This window comes from Neovison vison, chromosome X (genome assembly GCF_020171115.1).
Source record: "Neovison vison isolate M4711 chromosome X, ASM_NN_V1, whole genome shotgun sequence".
In the NCBI taxonomy this organism is placed as follows: domain Eukaryota; kingdom Metazoa; phylum Chordata; class Mammalia; order Carnivora; family Mustelidae; genus Neogale; species Neogale vison.
Window position 1 is genome coordinate 98932600 of NC_058105.1, and position 15328 is coordinate 98947927.

A 15328-nucleotide genomic window follows, 5' to 3' on the forward strand; every position below is an offset into this window, starting at 1 on the left:
GCCTGTTAAGTTCCCTTTTCTCCTTCCGGCTGCACAAAACATTTAAGAAAGGTTTGAATTTTTCAGACACACTTTTTAAAAAGATTTTATTTATTTATTTGACAGAGAGAGATCACAAGTAGGCAGAGAGAATGGGGAAGCAGGCTCCCCTCTGAGCAGAGAGCCTGATGCAGGGCTTGATCCCAGGACCCTGGGATCATGACCTGAGCCAAAGGCAGAGGCTCAACCACTGAGCCACCCAGGCGCCCCTCAGCCACACTTTTTTTTTTCAATTTATTTATTTTCAGAAAAACAGTATTCATTATTTTTTCACCACACCCAGTGCTCCATGCAATCCGTGCCCTCTATAATACCCACCACCTGGTACCCCAACCTCCCGCCCCCCGCCACTTCAAACCCCTTAGATTGTTTTTCAGAGTCCATAGTCTCTCGTGGTTCACCTCCCCTTCCAATTTACCCCAACTCCCTTCTCCTCTCTAACACCCCTTATCCTCCATGCTATTTGTTATGCTCCACAAATAAGTGAAACCATATGATAATTGACTCTCTCTGCTTGACTTATTTCACTCAGCATAATCTCTTCCAGTCCTGTCCATGTTGCTACAAAAGTTGGGTATTCATCCTTTCTGATGGAGGCATAATACTCCATAGTGTTTATGGACCACATCTTCCTTATCCATTCATCCGTTGAAGGGCATCTTGGTTCTTTCCACAGTTTGGCGACCGTGGCTATTGCTGCTATAAACATTGGGGTACAGATGGCCCTTCTTTTCACGACATCTGTATCCTTGGGGTAAATACCCAGGAGTGCAATTGCAGGGTCATAGGGAAGTTCTATTTTTAATTTCTTGAGGAATCCCCACACTGTTCTCCAAAGAGGCTGCACCAACTTGCATTCCCACCAACAGTGTAAGAGGGTTCCCCTTTCTCCACATCCTCTCCGACACATGTTGTTTCCTGTTTTGTTAATTTTGGTTTCTACTTTACAGTTTCTCCTGCTACCTTAATCTTACATGTTGTTACCAGAAAACAATTGTGGATGATATCCTGTGAGCCCTCCTCGTAGGTGACCCCATTCTTTTCCCAGATTATCCTAATGGACATCTGCAGGACTGGAGTCTGCCTACACTAGAGCAGTATTTACAGGGTCTGAGAGAAAAGCCCCCCAGGGCCTCTGGAGTGTAGTCGGCTCTCAGCAACACCTAGGAGTTTTCCAGGGGGTCTTAACATTGATCAAGGACCTAGGCCACCTCCTCGAGGTCCTTTGCAGGCACTGCCACCGGCAGTTCAGGACACTTCTATTCGCCCACTGATTTGTTTTGTTAGTAACATTCCACCAGGAATTGGACCCATGATATCCTATCAGATCAGGGGATCGGAAGTGAGAGCAAGAGCTCTCTTGTGTTTGCATTCCGCCTTTCACCGTGCCTCTGGTTTCCTGTCACGCAAGTTTGTAACTTCTGGGTTGAGTCGTACAGTCCAGGCACAACCCACTGACACAGTGGTCTCTGGTGGGGGTCTCCCACCCTCCTTGCCTATGGGAACATCCTTACATTGTGCCTTTAGCTAAGGGCCTTTCCTGGGACAGTGACAATAGCCTTGAGATTCAGTTCAACCTCCTTAGCTCCGCTTGGCCTCGTGGCGTGAAGGACCGTCAGGCACATGAATAATGCATTAAGGCCTTCATAATTCGTGGTCTGACTGTCTCATAAGACCACGTGGCCTTGACCATGCTGCTCTGGGGAGATTGTTGACCTATTCCAGCAGCAGCGACATTTTAGGATGAATGCACAGGCAACACATGGCGCGGGCAATATGCAAAAGCACACGGCGGCGGGGCAGACCTCCACCCGGCGATGCTACCTTCGCAGAGGGCGCTAACCACCGCCCCCCCGGCCCCGGGTCAGTCAGTCAGCCAGTTGTAAATAACGTGCATTCCCTTCAGTTAACTGCAACAACAATCATGCAGTCCTACCAACTAGCCAACTGTTTGGGGCCAGCCTGGGCCCAGTATTGCTGTTCTGAAATGCCTAGGGGCACCCCACTGGGCCCGAGGTGAACCCTCACAGGCGTTTCCCCTTTCAGAGCCAATGTCGTAAGCCAGACCAGCCCTTGTGGTTCTTCTTAGGATTATAAGGCCTACCTAGGCAACAAGCATCAGGGAACTTCAAAAAAACAATACAACTTATTACTCTCAAATCCTGGAGAACACATTATATGCGTGGGCCCATACAGTGGGGTTGTGGTAGACAGCATGAGAGAGTAAGAGCACACACATACAAAGATCTGGGGTTCTGCTTTTACTAGAGCTTAGGGTGGGGTGCCTACCTAGAGTTATGCAGTTTACTAGTGGTGAATTTATTTATTTATTTAAACTTCAGTTAGCCAACATAGAGTATATCATTAGTTTCAGATGCAGTGCTCAATAATTCACCAGTTGTGGTTAACACCCAGTGCTCATCCCATCACGTGCCCTCCTTAATGCCCATCAGCCAGTTACCCCATTCCCCAACCCACCTCCCCTCCACCAGCCCTCAGTTTTTTTTTCTCCCAGGGTTAAGAGACTCTCATGGTTTGTCTCCCTCTCTGATTTCTTCCCATTCAGTGCTCCCTCCCTTCCCCTGTGGTCCTCTGCACTATTCCTTATATTCTACATATGAGTAAAACCATATAATAATTGTCTTTCTCTGATTCACTTACTTCACTTAACGTATTTTACTTAGTACCTCCAGTTCCATCCACATTGAGTAAACGGTACGTATGGATTCTTTCTGATGGCTGAGTAATATGCCATTGTAGGTATAAACCACATCTTCATCCATTCAGCTGTCAAAGGGCATCTCACCTCCTTCCACAGTGTGGCTGTTGTGGCCATTGCTGCTATGAACACTGGGGTGCAGGTGCCCCTTCTTTTCACTACATCTGTATCTTTAGGGTAAATACCCAGTAGTGCAATTGCTGAGTCATAGGGTAGCTCTATTTTTAACTCCTTGAGGAACCTCCACACTGTTTTCCAGAGTGGCTGCACCAGCTTGCATTCCCACCAACAGTGTAAGAGGGTTCCCCTTTCTCCTCAAGCTTTGCCAACATTTGTTGTTCCCTGTGTTGTTAATTTTAGCCATTCTAACTGGTGTGAGGTGGTATCTCATTGTGGCTTTGATTTGTATTTCCCTGATGCCAAGTGATGTGGAGCACTTTTTGGTGTGTCTGTTGACCATTTGGGATGTCTTTGGAGAAGTGTCTGTTCGTGTTGTCTGCCCATTTTTTGACTGGAGTTTTTGTTCTTTGGGTGTTGAGTTTGATAAGTTCTTTATAGATCGTGGCTACTAGTCCTTTATCTGATATGTCATTTGCAAATATCTTCTCCCATTCTGCATGTTGCCTTTTATTTCGTTCACCGCAGAGCTTTTTATCTTGATGAAGTTCTGATACTTCATTTTTGCTTTTGTCCCTTGGCGTTGGAGAGGTGTCTAACAAGTTGCTGTGGCCTAGGTCAAAGAGGTTGCTGCCTGTGTTCTCCTCTAGGATACTGATGAATTTTTGTCTCACATTTGGTCTTTCATCCATTTTGGTTTTATCTTTGTGTATGGTGTAAGAGAAAGGCCCAGTTTCATTCTTCTGCATGCAGCTATCCAATATTCCCAGCACCATTTATTGAAGAGACTAGCCTTTATCCATTGGACATTCTTTCCTGCTTTGTCGAAGATGAGTTGAGCATAGAATTGAGGGTCCATTTCTGGGCTCTCTCTTCTGTTTTGTTGATCTATGTGTCTGTTTTTGTGCCAGTACCATACTGTCTTGATGATGACAGCTTTGTAATAGAGCTTGAAGTTTGGAATTGTGATGCTGCCAACTTTGGTTTTCTTTTTCAACAATCTCTTGGTGATTCAGGTTTTTTTCTGGTTCCATACAAATTTTAGGATTGTTTGTTCCAGTTCTGGGAAAGATGTTGATGGTATTTTGATAGGGATTGCCCTGAATGTGTAGGGTGCTCTGGGTAGCACAGACATTTTAATGAATTTATTCTTCCATTCCAGGAGCATGGAATGTTTTTCCATCTCTTAAGAGTCTTCTCAATTTCTTTCTATGAGTATTCTATAGTTTTCTGAATATAGATTCTTTGCCATTTGGTTAGGTTTATTCCTAAGTATCTTACGGTTTTTGGTGTAATTCCTTAATTTCCCTTTCTTCAGTCACATATTTAGTGTATAGAAATGCCACTGATTTCTGTGCATTGATTTTTTGTATCCTACTGTGTTGCTGAATTCCTGTATGAGTTCTAGCAATTTTGGAGTGGAGTCTTTTGGGTTTTCCACTTAAAGTGTCATGTCACCTGTGAAGAGTTTTACTTCTTCTTTGCCAATTTGAATGCCTTTTATATCTTTTTGGTGATTGCTGAGGCTAGGACTCCCAGCATTATGTTGAACAGTAGTGGTAGAGTGGGCGTCCCTGTCCCTGTCAGGTGTTCCTGACCTTAAGGGAAAAGCTCTCATTTTTTCCCCATTGAGAATGATATTCAATGTGGGCTTTACATGGATGACTTTTACAATATTGAGCTATGTGCCCTCTATCCCTACATGATGAAGAATTTTAATCAAGAAAGAATGCTGTCGGGGCACCTGGGTGGCTCAGTGGGTTAAAGTCTCTGCCTTTGGCTCAGGTCATGATCCCGGAGTCCTGGGATTGAGCCCCGCGTCGGGCTCTCTGCTCAGCGGGGAGCCTGCTTCCCCCCCACCCGCCTGCCTGTCTGCCTACTTGTGATCTCTGTCTGTCAAATAAATAAATAAAATCTTTTAAAAAAAGAATGCTGTATTTTGTCAAATGTTTTTTTCTGCATCAATTGAGAGGAGCATATGGTTCTTTTCTTTTATTGATGTGATGTATGACACTGATTGATTTGTGAATGTTGAACCACCCTTGCATCCTTGATTTCTTTTGAGGTCCATTACTGTGGTAAATGGTCCTTCACCCCCCTTATTTTCAGTCTGGATGTGTTTTGGGGTCTAAAATGAGTCTCTTGGGGTGCTTGCTTGGCTCAGTCATTAAGTGTCTGCCTTCGGCTCAGGTCATGATCCCAGAGTCCTGGGAGCGAGCCCTGCATTGGGCTCCCTTCTCAGTGGGAAACCTGCTTCTATCTCTCCCACTTCCCCTGCTTGAGTTCCCTCTCTTGCTGTTTCTCTCTCTCTGTCAAAACTTAAAAAATATATAATAATAGTCTCTTGTAGACATCATATGGATTTGTCTTGCTTTTTTATCCAATCTGATACCCTGTGTCTTTTGATGGGAGCATTCAGCCCATTTACATTCAGAGTAACCATCGTAAAATATAAATTTAGTGCCATTGTATTGTTTGTAAAGTTCTTGTTTCTGTAGAGTGTCGCTTGTCGCTCTCGCCATCAAGAACGACCTGGGGGCACACAGGGTGGCAAGCTTCTTTATTGCGCTCTCTTCATAGCCTCTCCTCCTGTGCCGTGATCTGGGGGCAGCTCTGTCCCTGGGATGCCCTGCTCGAAGCAGCCCCGTCCGGGGGCCCCAGGGGTCTCCGCCGCGCGCACCGCGCCGCAGCGCTGGGAACCCGTGCTGGTCCACCGCTCCCGCAGCCCCGCGCTCCTCCCCTACACGGAAGTTCACACATATATATACAGTTTGCAACAGCCAATGAGCAGCCCTTACATGCAGCGCGCGCATGATCATTCCCTTCCACCACCTAAGGGTCACGCAGTGTTCATGCACCTCTTACATAAGCTGTCAGCCAATCACATCTAGTTCCTCAAAAGCACATGCGCCATCTTGTTCTTGTTCTGCCAGTGTGGCTCCCGACAGCTCCCCCTTTTTTATTTTATTTATATGTGATGACTGAGACCGTGCCTGTCTTAGGTTGCCGATCCTCACTACCCATGCTTACCCATCATTGGGTACTCCTCCTGGTCGAGGGGCCCCTGTCTTAGGTTGCTATGGTGTGGGATCAGTCTTATCCATCTTTGACTACCGGTCTAGCATGCCTAGCCATACTTGGGGGGAGGTACCAGCCTCGAGAGCCATCATGGCCTGGGCCATGAGTTGTTGCTGTCGACGCTGTCGACAACCGAGGCTACAAAACCAGCGTATCATAAATACATTGGCTATCACTAGCAGGATGGCCAAGGCTCCCAGGCCGGCCCATTGTTTGAGGAATGAGACTGATTGCTGCAGCATGTTAAGCCAATCTTGGACTGAGGCAATGGGCACCTTAGTGGCATTTAGGGTGACGATTTGGGCTCTTAACTGTCAGGTTAAATTCTGGAACTTGAGATTCCAGGTACCATTGAGCATACGTCCCAGCTGTTTGGAGAGATTTGCCGCAATAGTTAAATTACTATAAGTTACTGGGGTAACACAGAGTCCTGGCATGTTGCTTATGCATCCAATAGCCAATAATGACCCCAGGATATCAACCTGTTCTTGTACTAGATCTACTCTCTGATTTACAATGAGAATCCCTGCATGTAAATGTCCATTGATTTGGTCTTGTGTTGCGAGAGCCTCGGCCACCAGTCCTGTGACGTTGTTGAGAGTTGCAGCAGTTTGTACTGATGTTGTTAGCGCTATTGCTGCGGCGGCCGTAGATGCTGCAATGGCTGCAATTACGGCTGCGGTGATCCCAAAGTCTCGTTTGTGGCGAAGCAACACCGGCAAATTGTTCGAGTCCACTTGTACTGGTATTGGGATATACGTAGGGATTCTGGTGAGTATTGCAGAGTCGCCCCTCGAGGTGTTCCAGCATTCAGACAGGAGGCAAGTCTGCGATGTACAGAGGACTGGCTCCGCTGTTGTCTTGGTGTTGGGATGTAGATTTATCATCATCATCATCCACAGGGTCCACAGGCTCCATGACCACCATCCTCGTGAGCCTCTCCGGCACCCAGATTGGAGTTGGCGCATCCTGAGGAAAAACACAGAGAGATCCTCGGTGCCATCGGAGCACTGGGTCTGGGCCTCTCCAGAGGCCTGTAAGTATATCTTTCCATTTGACCATCATTTGCATCTTTTTTTGCTGGCCCCAATGTCGCTCTGCAGCGGAAAGGCCATCTTTGTCCAGGGTTAGAAAATTTACAATGACGGTTACTAAGTTAGTGAGATCATTAGGTGTGTTGTAGTCCTCCCCTATTCCCCCTTTTTTAATTTTTTGTAGGGTTGTTTTAAATGTCAGGTGGGCTCTCTCCACCACTCCTTGACCTTGTGGATTATATGGTATTCCAGTGCTATGTTGAATATTGTAGCATGCTAAAAAACTCTTAAGAGTTTTGGAGGTGTAAGCAGGTGCATTATCTGTTTTTAGGTTTTTAGGTACTCCCCAGCATGCAAAGCTGCGCAAGCTATGGGTCATCACATTCTTTGCATTTTCACCCCTTAGGGGGGTTGCACTGATTATTCCAGAGCGGGTGTCAACATTTAAGTGTAAATATTGTTGCTGACCAAAGGATGGTATGTGAGTTACATCCATCTGCCAAAGGTGATTAGGCAACAAGCCTTTTGGGTTTACTCCTAAGGAGGGTGTAGGAAGGTGCACAGTGCAATTACCGCATCCTTTCACTATATCACGTGCGTCTGCTCTTGAAATATTAAATCGCGTTTTTAGGGTTAGGGAGTTCACATGCCATTTTTTATGATATTCTCTAGCCTCTTCTATTGTCCCACAGAAATCAAATTTTGCATTAGCATCAGCTATTTTATTTCCTTCTGCCATAGACCCTGGCATTTCTGAATGAGCTCTAATATGTCCAATGTAGAAGGGTGCGTGCCTAGCCAACACTGCCTCCTGTAAACTTGTCAGCAAAGAAGAGATAGGTGATTGATTGGTGGAGATAATGGCTGTTTCTATCAGCCGAGTGGCGGCAACTGCATATTTACTGTCTGAGATTATATTGATGGGTTGGTCACCAAATCTTTGTAAGACTATGATGACCATTAGCAATTCAGTTCGTTGGGCTGAGTTTGCAGGCACCACCACAGGTGTAACTTGTCCATTAATGATGTAAGCACCCGTTCCTTGCTTACTGCCGTCAGCGAATATTGTGGTGGCACCAGACAGGATAGGAGGTTGTTACAATGGTCCAATCATCGACAGTGTTTGTAAGGATGTCTAGCTGGTTCTTGTCATAAGGGACTACACATATGTCAGGCAGCCTTCCGAGAATTCGTATGCTTGCCTTAAGGACTTTGTTAGCTACAGTAGCCACCACAGTGGTGTAAGGGGTAATGACCCGGGTAAGGTTATGTGGTAAATAAATCCACTGTAGGGGTCCTCCTTGCCATAACACTCCCGTAGGTGATCCCGGGGATGGGATGACTATGGCATATACAGGTTTTTCTAGATCACATCTGTCTGCTGTCGTTAGGGCTAACCTATTTTCAACTAACTGTAAAGCTTTGATGGCATTCGGGGTGAGTGCTCTTGGAGAATCCAATTTAGGGTCCCCAGGCAGGATTTCAAATAATGGCTTCAACTCTGATGTAGTTATTTTTAAGTATGGTCGTATCCAGTTAATATCTCCTAGAAGTTTTTGAAAATCATTTAATGTTTTGAGCTGGTCTTTACGGATATGCATTCTCTGTGGTGTTACTATAGAATTGGAGACTTGTAAGCCTAGGTATTCCTTTAAATTTCCCATTTGAATTTTTTCTGGGGAGATTGTTAACCCCCATATAGCCAATTGTTGCTGTAAATAGGTCAGCGCAGCTGGGAGAGTCTGCGCATCATTACCACAAATTAGAATATCATCCATATAGTGATAACAGTAAACATTTGGGAATGCATTTCGGAATGGCTTTAGAGCCCTGCTGACCTATATCTGACACATGGTCGGACTATTGGCCATACCTTGAGGGAGCACTGTCCACTCATATCTGTGATCAGGCTCAGTATGATTGATGGCCGGCAAGGTAAAAGCAAATCTTTTTGTGTCATCTTGATGTAGGGGTATGGAAAAGAAACAATCCTTGATATCAATTACTATAGAAGGCCAATCTTTAGGCAAGGCAGTGACAACTGGGAGACCCAGTTGGATGGGTCCCATTATTGGCATCTGGCTATTTATTCGTCTTAAATCATGTAATAATCTCCATTTTCCTGATTTTTTCTTTATAACAAATATGGGGGTATTCCAGGGAGATACTGATTCACGTAAGTGCCCAGCTTTAAGCTGTTCCTCAACCAAATGTTTTGCAGCTGTTAATTTTTCTTTTGTCAATGGCCACTGAGGCACCCATCGTGGTGTGTCATCCTTCCATTCAATCTTTATTGCCTCAGTGGCCACTGGGAAAAACCCTGGCCTCCCATGGGTGTTGGTTCAGGAGTCCCCTGCCCTTTTGGGCCCAGGCCGTGACCAGATTTATAGCCCATGGCTTTCATCATATTTCTAGCGTTGTCACTATAAATTCTTTCTGTGGTTAATACAACATCCATTTGTTCAAGTACATCTCGTCCCCAGAGGGTTATTGGGAGAGAACATACATAGGGCTGAAAAACTCCCTTATGGCCTTCCTCATCCTCCCAATCTAGTGAGGAGGCACTGATATCTGGGCTGGTAGCTACTCCTAACCCTCTCAGAGTTTGGTTGGCCTTAACGAGTGCCCATTGTTTTGGCCAATCTGCTAGATTTATTATACTCTTATCTGCTCCTGTATGCGATAGTCCCCAGAATTGTTTTCCTCTTATTTTTAGAAATGTCATAGGCCTATCTTTCATGTCCATTGTTAAACAGGCTAGAGAAGTCCCTGTTGATCCAAACCCTCCACTCCTTTGCCTGCCTGTAGATTCATAATTGTCATGTTTACTAGGCAGTATCAAAAGTTGGGCAATTCTATCCCCTGGATTGATAACTGAGATGCCCTTTGGGGATGACACTAGGATTTTTACCTCCCCTGTAAAATCTGGATCGATCACCCCAGGGTGGACAATAAGGCCTCTCAGGGTGGAAGAGCTTCTGCCTAGAAGTAGTCCTACTGTGCCCTCCGGTGGGCCCCCATGAAAGTCGGAGGGCAGTGTCTGCACTCCCATTTCTGGGGTTAAGACCAATCTGGTGGCAGCACAGATGTCAAGTCCTGCTGAGCCTGAGGTGGCTCTTCTGGGCCTGTAGGTGGGTACAATTGTCTCGGCACTTGTGGCAGCGTCATAACCGCCCCGTACATTTGATTCGGGCCCCGGGGGGACGGGCCCTGCTTCCCGTTTTTTGAATTTCCCCAATTATTTGTGGGAAGGATGTTTCCTTCAATATCAGCCACAGAGCGACATTTGCTAGCCCAGTGATTTCCTTTTCTGCACCTCGGGCAAAGTTGCGGTTTAGGGCCTCCCTGCAGTTTAGCCAAGGGTGCTCCTTCTGGCCTTACAAACTTAACTGGCTGCGGCTGTTTCTGTCCCCCCGCTTGGGTCCCTCGTTTTGGGCAATCCCTTTTCAGATGGCCTTCCTGGCCACACAGGAAGCACCCTTTGGGACGAGTCCCCCCCAGCGCCTTGTAAGGCCTGTGCGAAGGCGGCGGCCATAACTTGACCTTGGACCATTGGTCCCGAGATGTCTCTGCAGACTTTAATATATGCTGACAAATTCTTCGCCCTCCAAGGCCTAATGGCTTCTCTGCACCATTTATTAGCATTCTCAAAGGCTAGCTGCTTGACCAATGGCATAGCTGCATCCGCGTCCCCAAACATTCTGCCTGCTGTTTGCATTAATCTGTCCACAAAGTCTGCATAAGGTTCATTTGGTCCTTGTATCACCTTGGACAGTTGCCCCTGTAAGTCTCCTGCCCCCCTGCAGAGTCTTCCAAGCCCTTAAGGCTGCAGTTGCTACCTGCTGATACACTCCAGGTGGATAATTGCTCTGTGCATGGGATCCGAGGTATTGTCCTGTGCCTGTTAACATGTCTATGTTCCATTGAGGATTACCTGCGGCTGTATTTCTCCGCGCTGTGTCCTGACAGTTATCCTGATTTTGGATCTTCCACTCCAAATATTGACCTCCGGTCAAAACCGCTTTAGCTAGGTTGCCCCAGTCCTCAGGAGTGAGGAAAAGGCTCCCTATAGTTTCTACCAGGGACACAGTAAAGGCAGCCTGGGGCCCATAAGACATGACTGCCTCCTTTAATTGCTTTACTAGTTTAAAGTCCAGAGGTTGGTGATATCTCTGTTGATTCTGATCCTCCATAATGGGGAAAAAACCCCCTTTCCGGACCAATAAGGTGGAGGCCACTCATAAGGTGGAGCGGTTGGGCCGGGATGTGGAAGAGTAGGGTCCACCATCGCTGTAGCTTCCACTTTTAATTTTAACTGCGCCACAGCGTCTTCTTCCGCTTTTAATTTTGACTGCGCCACAGCTTCCTCTTGCAATTTTAACTCCGCCATGGCCTTTCTTAGTGCTTCCTCTTTTTTCTCAAGCTGTTTTTTAAGCTCCTCTAAGGCCTGTAGACCTTGTGATTCCTCCCTTCTATTTTTCTCCTTTTCTTCTATGTCATTTAGCTCACTGTCCGAGAGCCCTTCTGAGCTTTCACTTTCAGAATCGGAGTCTCGTGAGGACCCTTTACGGGACTCCTCCTTCACTTGCTCAAAAACTTCCTCTCCATGTTGCACTGCTTGCTTTAAGGGCTCTCGTGTAGATTGTAAGCAGACCCTCACCAAAGACCACACGGCAAGAGTTCCAGGTGCGATATTTGGACTGCGCCTGAGATCTTCCCCTAAAAGCTCCCATTGCGGAATATTCAGCAGCCCCTCCTCTAGGAACCATGGAGCGACCTCCCCCACCTCTCTTAAAAATGAGCGGGCCGTTTTCGCTTTCAAGGGTGTGCCATTTGCCTTAAGAAGGTCCCTTGACGGCCCCTCCATTCTATACCTAGCCATCTCGTTTCCCATTCTGGAAACCTTTACTTTTCTCGTCCCTAAGGAACTTCCCTGTCACAAGACAGAAATGGGTGCACTCTTACCTTATCGTTGCCTAGCTCCCGTGTGTCCTCCCACCACGTAAGCGTTCCCGGGTTTCGGCACCACTTGTCGCTCTCGCCATCAAGAACGACCCGGGGGCACACAGGGTGGCAAGCTTCTTTATTGCGCTCTCTTCATAGCCTCTCCTCCTGCGCCGCGATCTGGGGGCAGCTCTGTCCCTGGGACGCCCTGCTCGAAGCAGCCCCGTCCGGGGGCCCCAGGGGTCTCCGCCGCGCGCACCGCGCCGCAGCGCTGGGAACCCGTGCTGGTCCACCGCTCCCGCGGCCCCGCGCTCCTCCCCTACATGGAAGTTCACACATATATATACAGTTTGCAACAGCCAATGAGCAGCCCTTACATGCAGCGCGCGCATGATCATTCCCTTCCACCACCTAAGGGTCACGCAGTGTTCATGCACCTCTTACATAAGCTGTCAGCCAATCACATCTAGTTCCTCAAAAGCACATGCGCCATCTTGTTCTTGTTCTGCCAGCGTGGCTCCCGACAGTCGCTGTTTCTTTTTGGTCTATGTTACTCTTGGGCTCTTTCTGCTTACAGGATCCCTCTTAATATTTCCTGCAGGGCTGGCTTGGTGGTCACATATTCTTTCAGTTTCTGTCTGTCCTGGAAGCTCTTTATCTCTCCTTCCATTCAAAATGACAGCCTTGCTGGATAAATTACCCTAGGCTTCATGTTCTTTTCATTTAATACCCTGAATATATCATGCCAACCCATTCTGGCCTGCCGGGTCCCTGTGGATAGGTCTAATGTTAGTCTGATGTTCCTGTGTTTGTAGGTTAAAAACTCTTGTCTTGAGCTGCTTTCAGAATTTTCTCTTTGTCTCTGAAATCTGCGAGCTTCACTATTATATGTCGGGTGTTGATCTATTTTTATTGATTTGGGGAGGGGTCCTCTCTACTTCTTGAATTTGAATGCCCGTTTCCTTTGCCAGATTAGGGAAGCGCTCAGCTATGATTTGCTCAAATATACTTTCTGGCCCTCTCTTCACCCTCAGGCATCCCAGTAATTCTGATGTTGGATCATTTTATGGCACCACTGATTTCTCGAAGCCTCTTCATTGGTTGTTAGTAGTTTTTCTCTCTTTTCCTCAGCTTCTTTCCTTTCCATCAACCTGTCTTCTAGAGAACTTATTCTCTCTCCTGCCTAACTTGCCCTAGCTGTTAGAGCATCCAATTTAGATCGCATCTCTGAGCATTTTTAATTTTGGCCTGATTAGATCTCATTTCTGCACTAAGAGATTCTCTAGGGTCTTTTGTGCCTTTTTCAAGCCAAGCTATGAACTTTGTTATCCTGAATTCCATCTCTGACATCTTACTTCTATTCATATCAATTAGATCTGTGGCAGAGAGCATTACCGCTGGTTCTTTCTTTTGTTATGACTTCCTCCTTCTAGTAATTTTGCTCAGGGAAGAATGGGTGATTGGGTGAGCAGAATCAAAAATATCAACATGACCCAAGCAAAATCCACACTAGAGAAATCTGAAGAGGTCAGAAACCAAAACAGAAAGGCAAACAAGAACAAAAGACAAAATAAAGAGTGGGGAGGGGAGGATAGAATCTCACAGGGGAGACAAAACAGGGTGATCCAGTTGCTCCTTAGTGTATTTTGGTCTCTGTGTTAGAAGACACTAAATCTCCAAATTGCAAAGAAAGCAAAATTTATATATACAAAAATAAAATTGAATAGAGTGAAAGGAGGCCAAAAATAAAGAATATACCTACCAAATGTAGATGTAAGAAATCAAAGTTAAAAAGTGACTTAAAAACAAAGAGGTGATAAAATAAGAAACTTGTAGAAATGGGAAAAAAAGAAAAAAGAGAAATGGAAAATTTTAGATTGAAAGATAAATCATGAGGGGAAAAAACCTCCAAGTTCTATGTACTGTTTTTCTCTAGCACCAGAGTTTTAGTCTTGGAAACTAGTTGAGTACCTGTTCTTCTAGTTGGTCTTGGTGGGGAGGGGCCTGCTGTGCTGCTTCTTAGGTGTCTTTGCCTGCGTGGAGTTGCATCTTCCCTTTGCAAGGGGGCTGGGCTCAGTGTAAGCTGATCCTCTCTGTAGTTTTTGTTACCTGAAGGCTTTCTGCATCTCTTTAGAGGATCAAAAGAAAAATGGCCATGCCCAATCTCAAGCTCCAGAGCCAAAGGTTCATGGTCCCCTCTTTTAGTAAACCCTCTGGGAAAAACTGTCTTCACTTTTATGTGTGCCAAACTGCAGTCTCTCGTGGTGTGTGGCCATAGCGAACCTCCCAGTGGAAGGCAGAGGGTCACCCTATCCAGTCCTTTACTTGGCCACTGCCCTGAGAGCTGTTACCCAGTCATGGGCAAACCCCTCCCACCCCTCCTAGGGGATGGCAGAGGGCCCCCACATTCCAGTCCGCTGCAGGGTGCCCAGGGAGAAAGCGGTCACCTGATCAGGCCTGGCTCTTGGTTATGGCTAACTGAGCCGAGAGCCCCTTTCTGGGCTTACTGACTGTAACCAGTTTCCCTGCTCCATTGCTTGGGAACTCTACTAGCTCAGGCCCTCCTGTTAGTTCTGTGACTCCTGGGATCCTGAGCCCACATTGACCCACCTAGAACTCTGCCCATTTTAGCTCCTGAACCCCTTTCAGGCAGGGATGTCTCTCACTGGAACAGATTACTAAGGATTCGGATTTTGCCCTCTGGTGCTCTGTCACTTTCCGGTAGCTGGCTTACAGAGTCTTCCTCCCCTCTCCATTTATCTTCTGATATCTCCCCTCGGATTCACTTCTCTGCACATCCTACTTTGCAAAAAGTGGTTGCTTTTCTACTTAGAGAGTTCCAGATTTTTTTTTCTTACATCTCAGGCTGAAATCATGGGTGTTTGGAATGGTTTGACAGTTATCTAGCTAAATTCAAGGGACCAGATGAAATGGGGTCCCTTACTCCTCTGCCATCTTGCCTCCTCCCTAATTGTGAACTTAAAACATAAGAGCGGCAATTAAAATGTGGGAAGGAACAAACAAGTGTCAAATAGACAGTTTTCTAAGTCAACCAGAGATCTCTAAAACAAAGGAAACTTCAGCGGTAGGTGGCATGGCTCTCTATCCGAGTGGCTGGTCCTGTGTTTCTTCAAGATAGGTGTCTTTGAAGTGAATGCCTCAGCAATCAAAAGCTTGCTGTGAGGCACATGCATTACAGTATACAAGACTGGCCTTTATGTTATCTATAGAAAAGTGCCACCTCTTATTTTACATCCTCTAAGGCAAGGATTGGTCGCAAAAATGGTTGAGGGAACAAGGGTGTGCTTGAAATGTGTAAATGCTGTATGATTTTTTCCCCCCAGTTTTACTTAGATATGATTCACATATGGCATTATATAAGTTTAAGTTACACAGC

At 46.3% G+C, this 15328-nt stretch overlaps 1 protein-coding gene across 1 annotated transcript; it reads right to left on the reverse strand.

Annotated features, from left to right (window-relative positions):
• Nucleotides 1-5761: 5761 nt before the first annotated feature.
• Nucleotides 5762-12142, reverse strand: LOC122897413. Its single transcript, XM_044235646.1, has 2 exons — nt 11953-12142; nt 5762-6922 (listed from the first exon to the last, which is right to left on the reverse strand). Exon 2 carries the CDS (start codon nt 6919-6921, stop codon nt 6268-6270), a length of 654 nt encoding a protein of 217 aa, XP_044091581.1. The 5' UTR covers nt 6922; nt 11953-12142; the 3' UTR covers nt 5762-6267.
• Between the last annotated feature and the right edge of the window lie 3186 nt (nt 12143-15328).

What these genes read in the sequence shown, in the direction of transcription:
- LOC122897413 (XM_044235646.1), bottom strand. Translation starts at nt 6,921, where the DNA reads ATGCGCCAACTCCAATCTGGGTGCCGGAGAGGCTCACGAGGATGGTGG.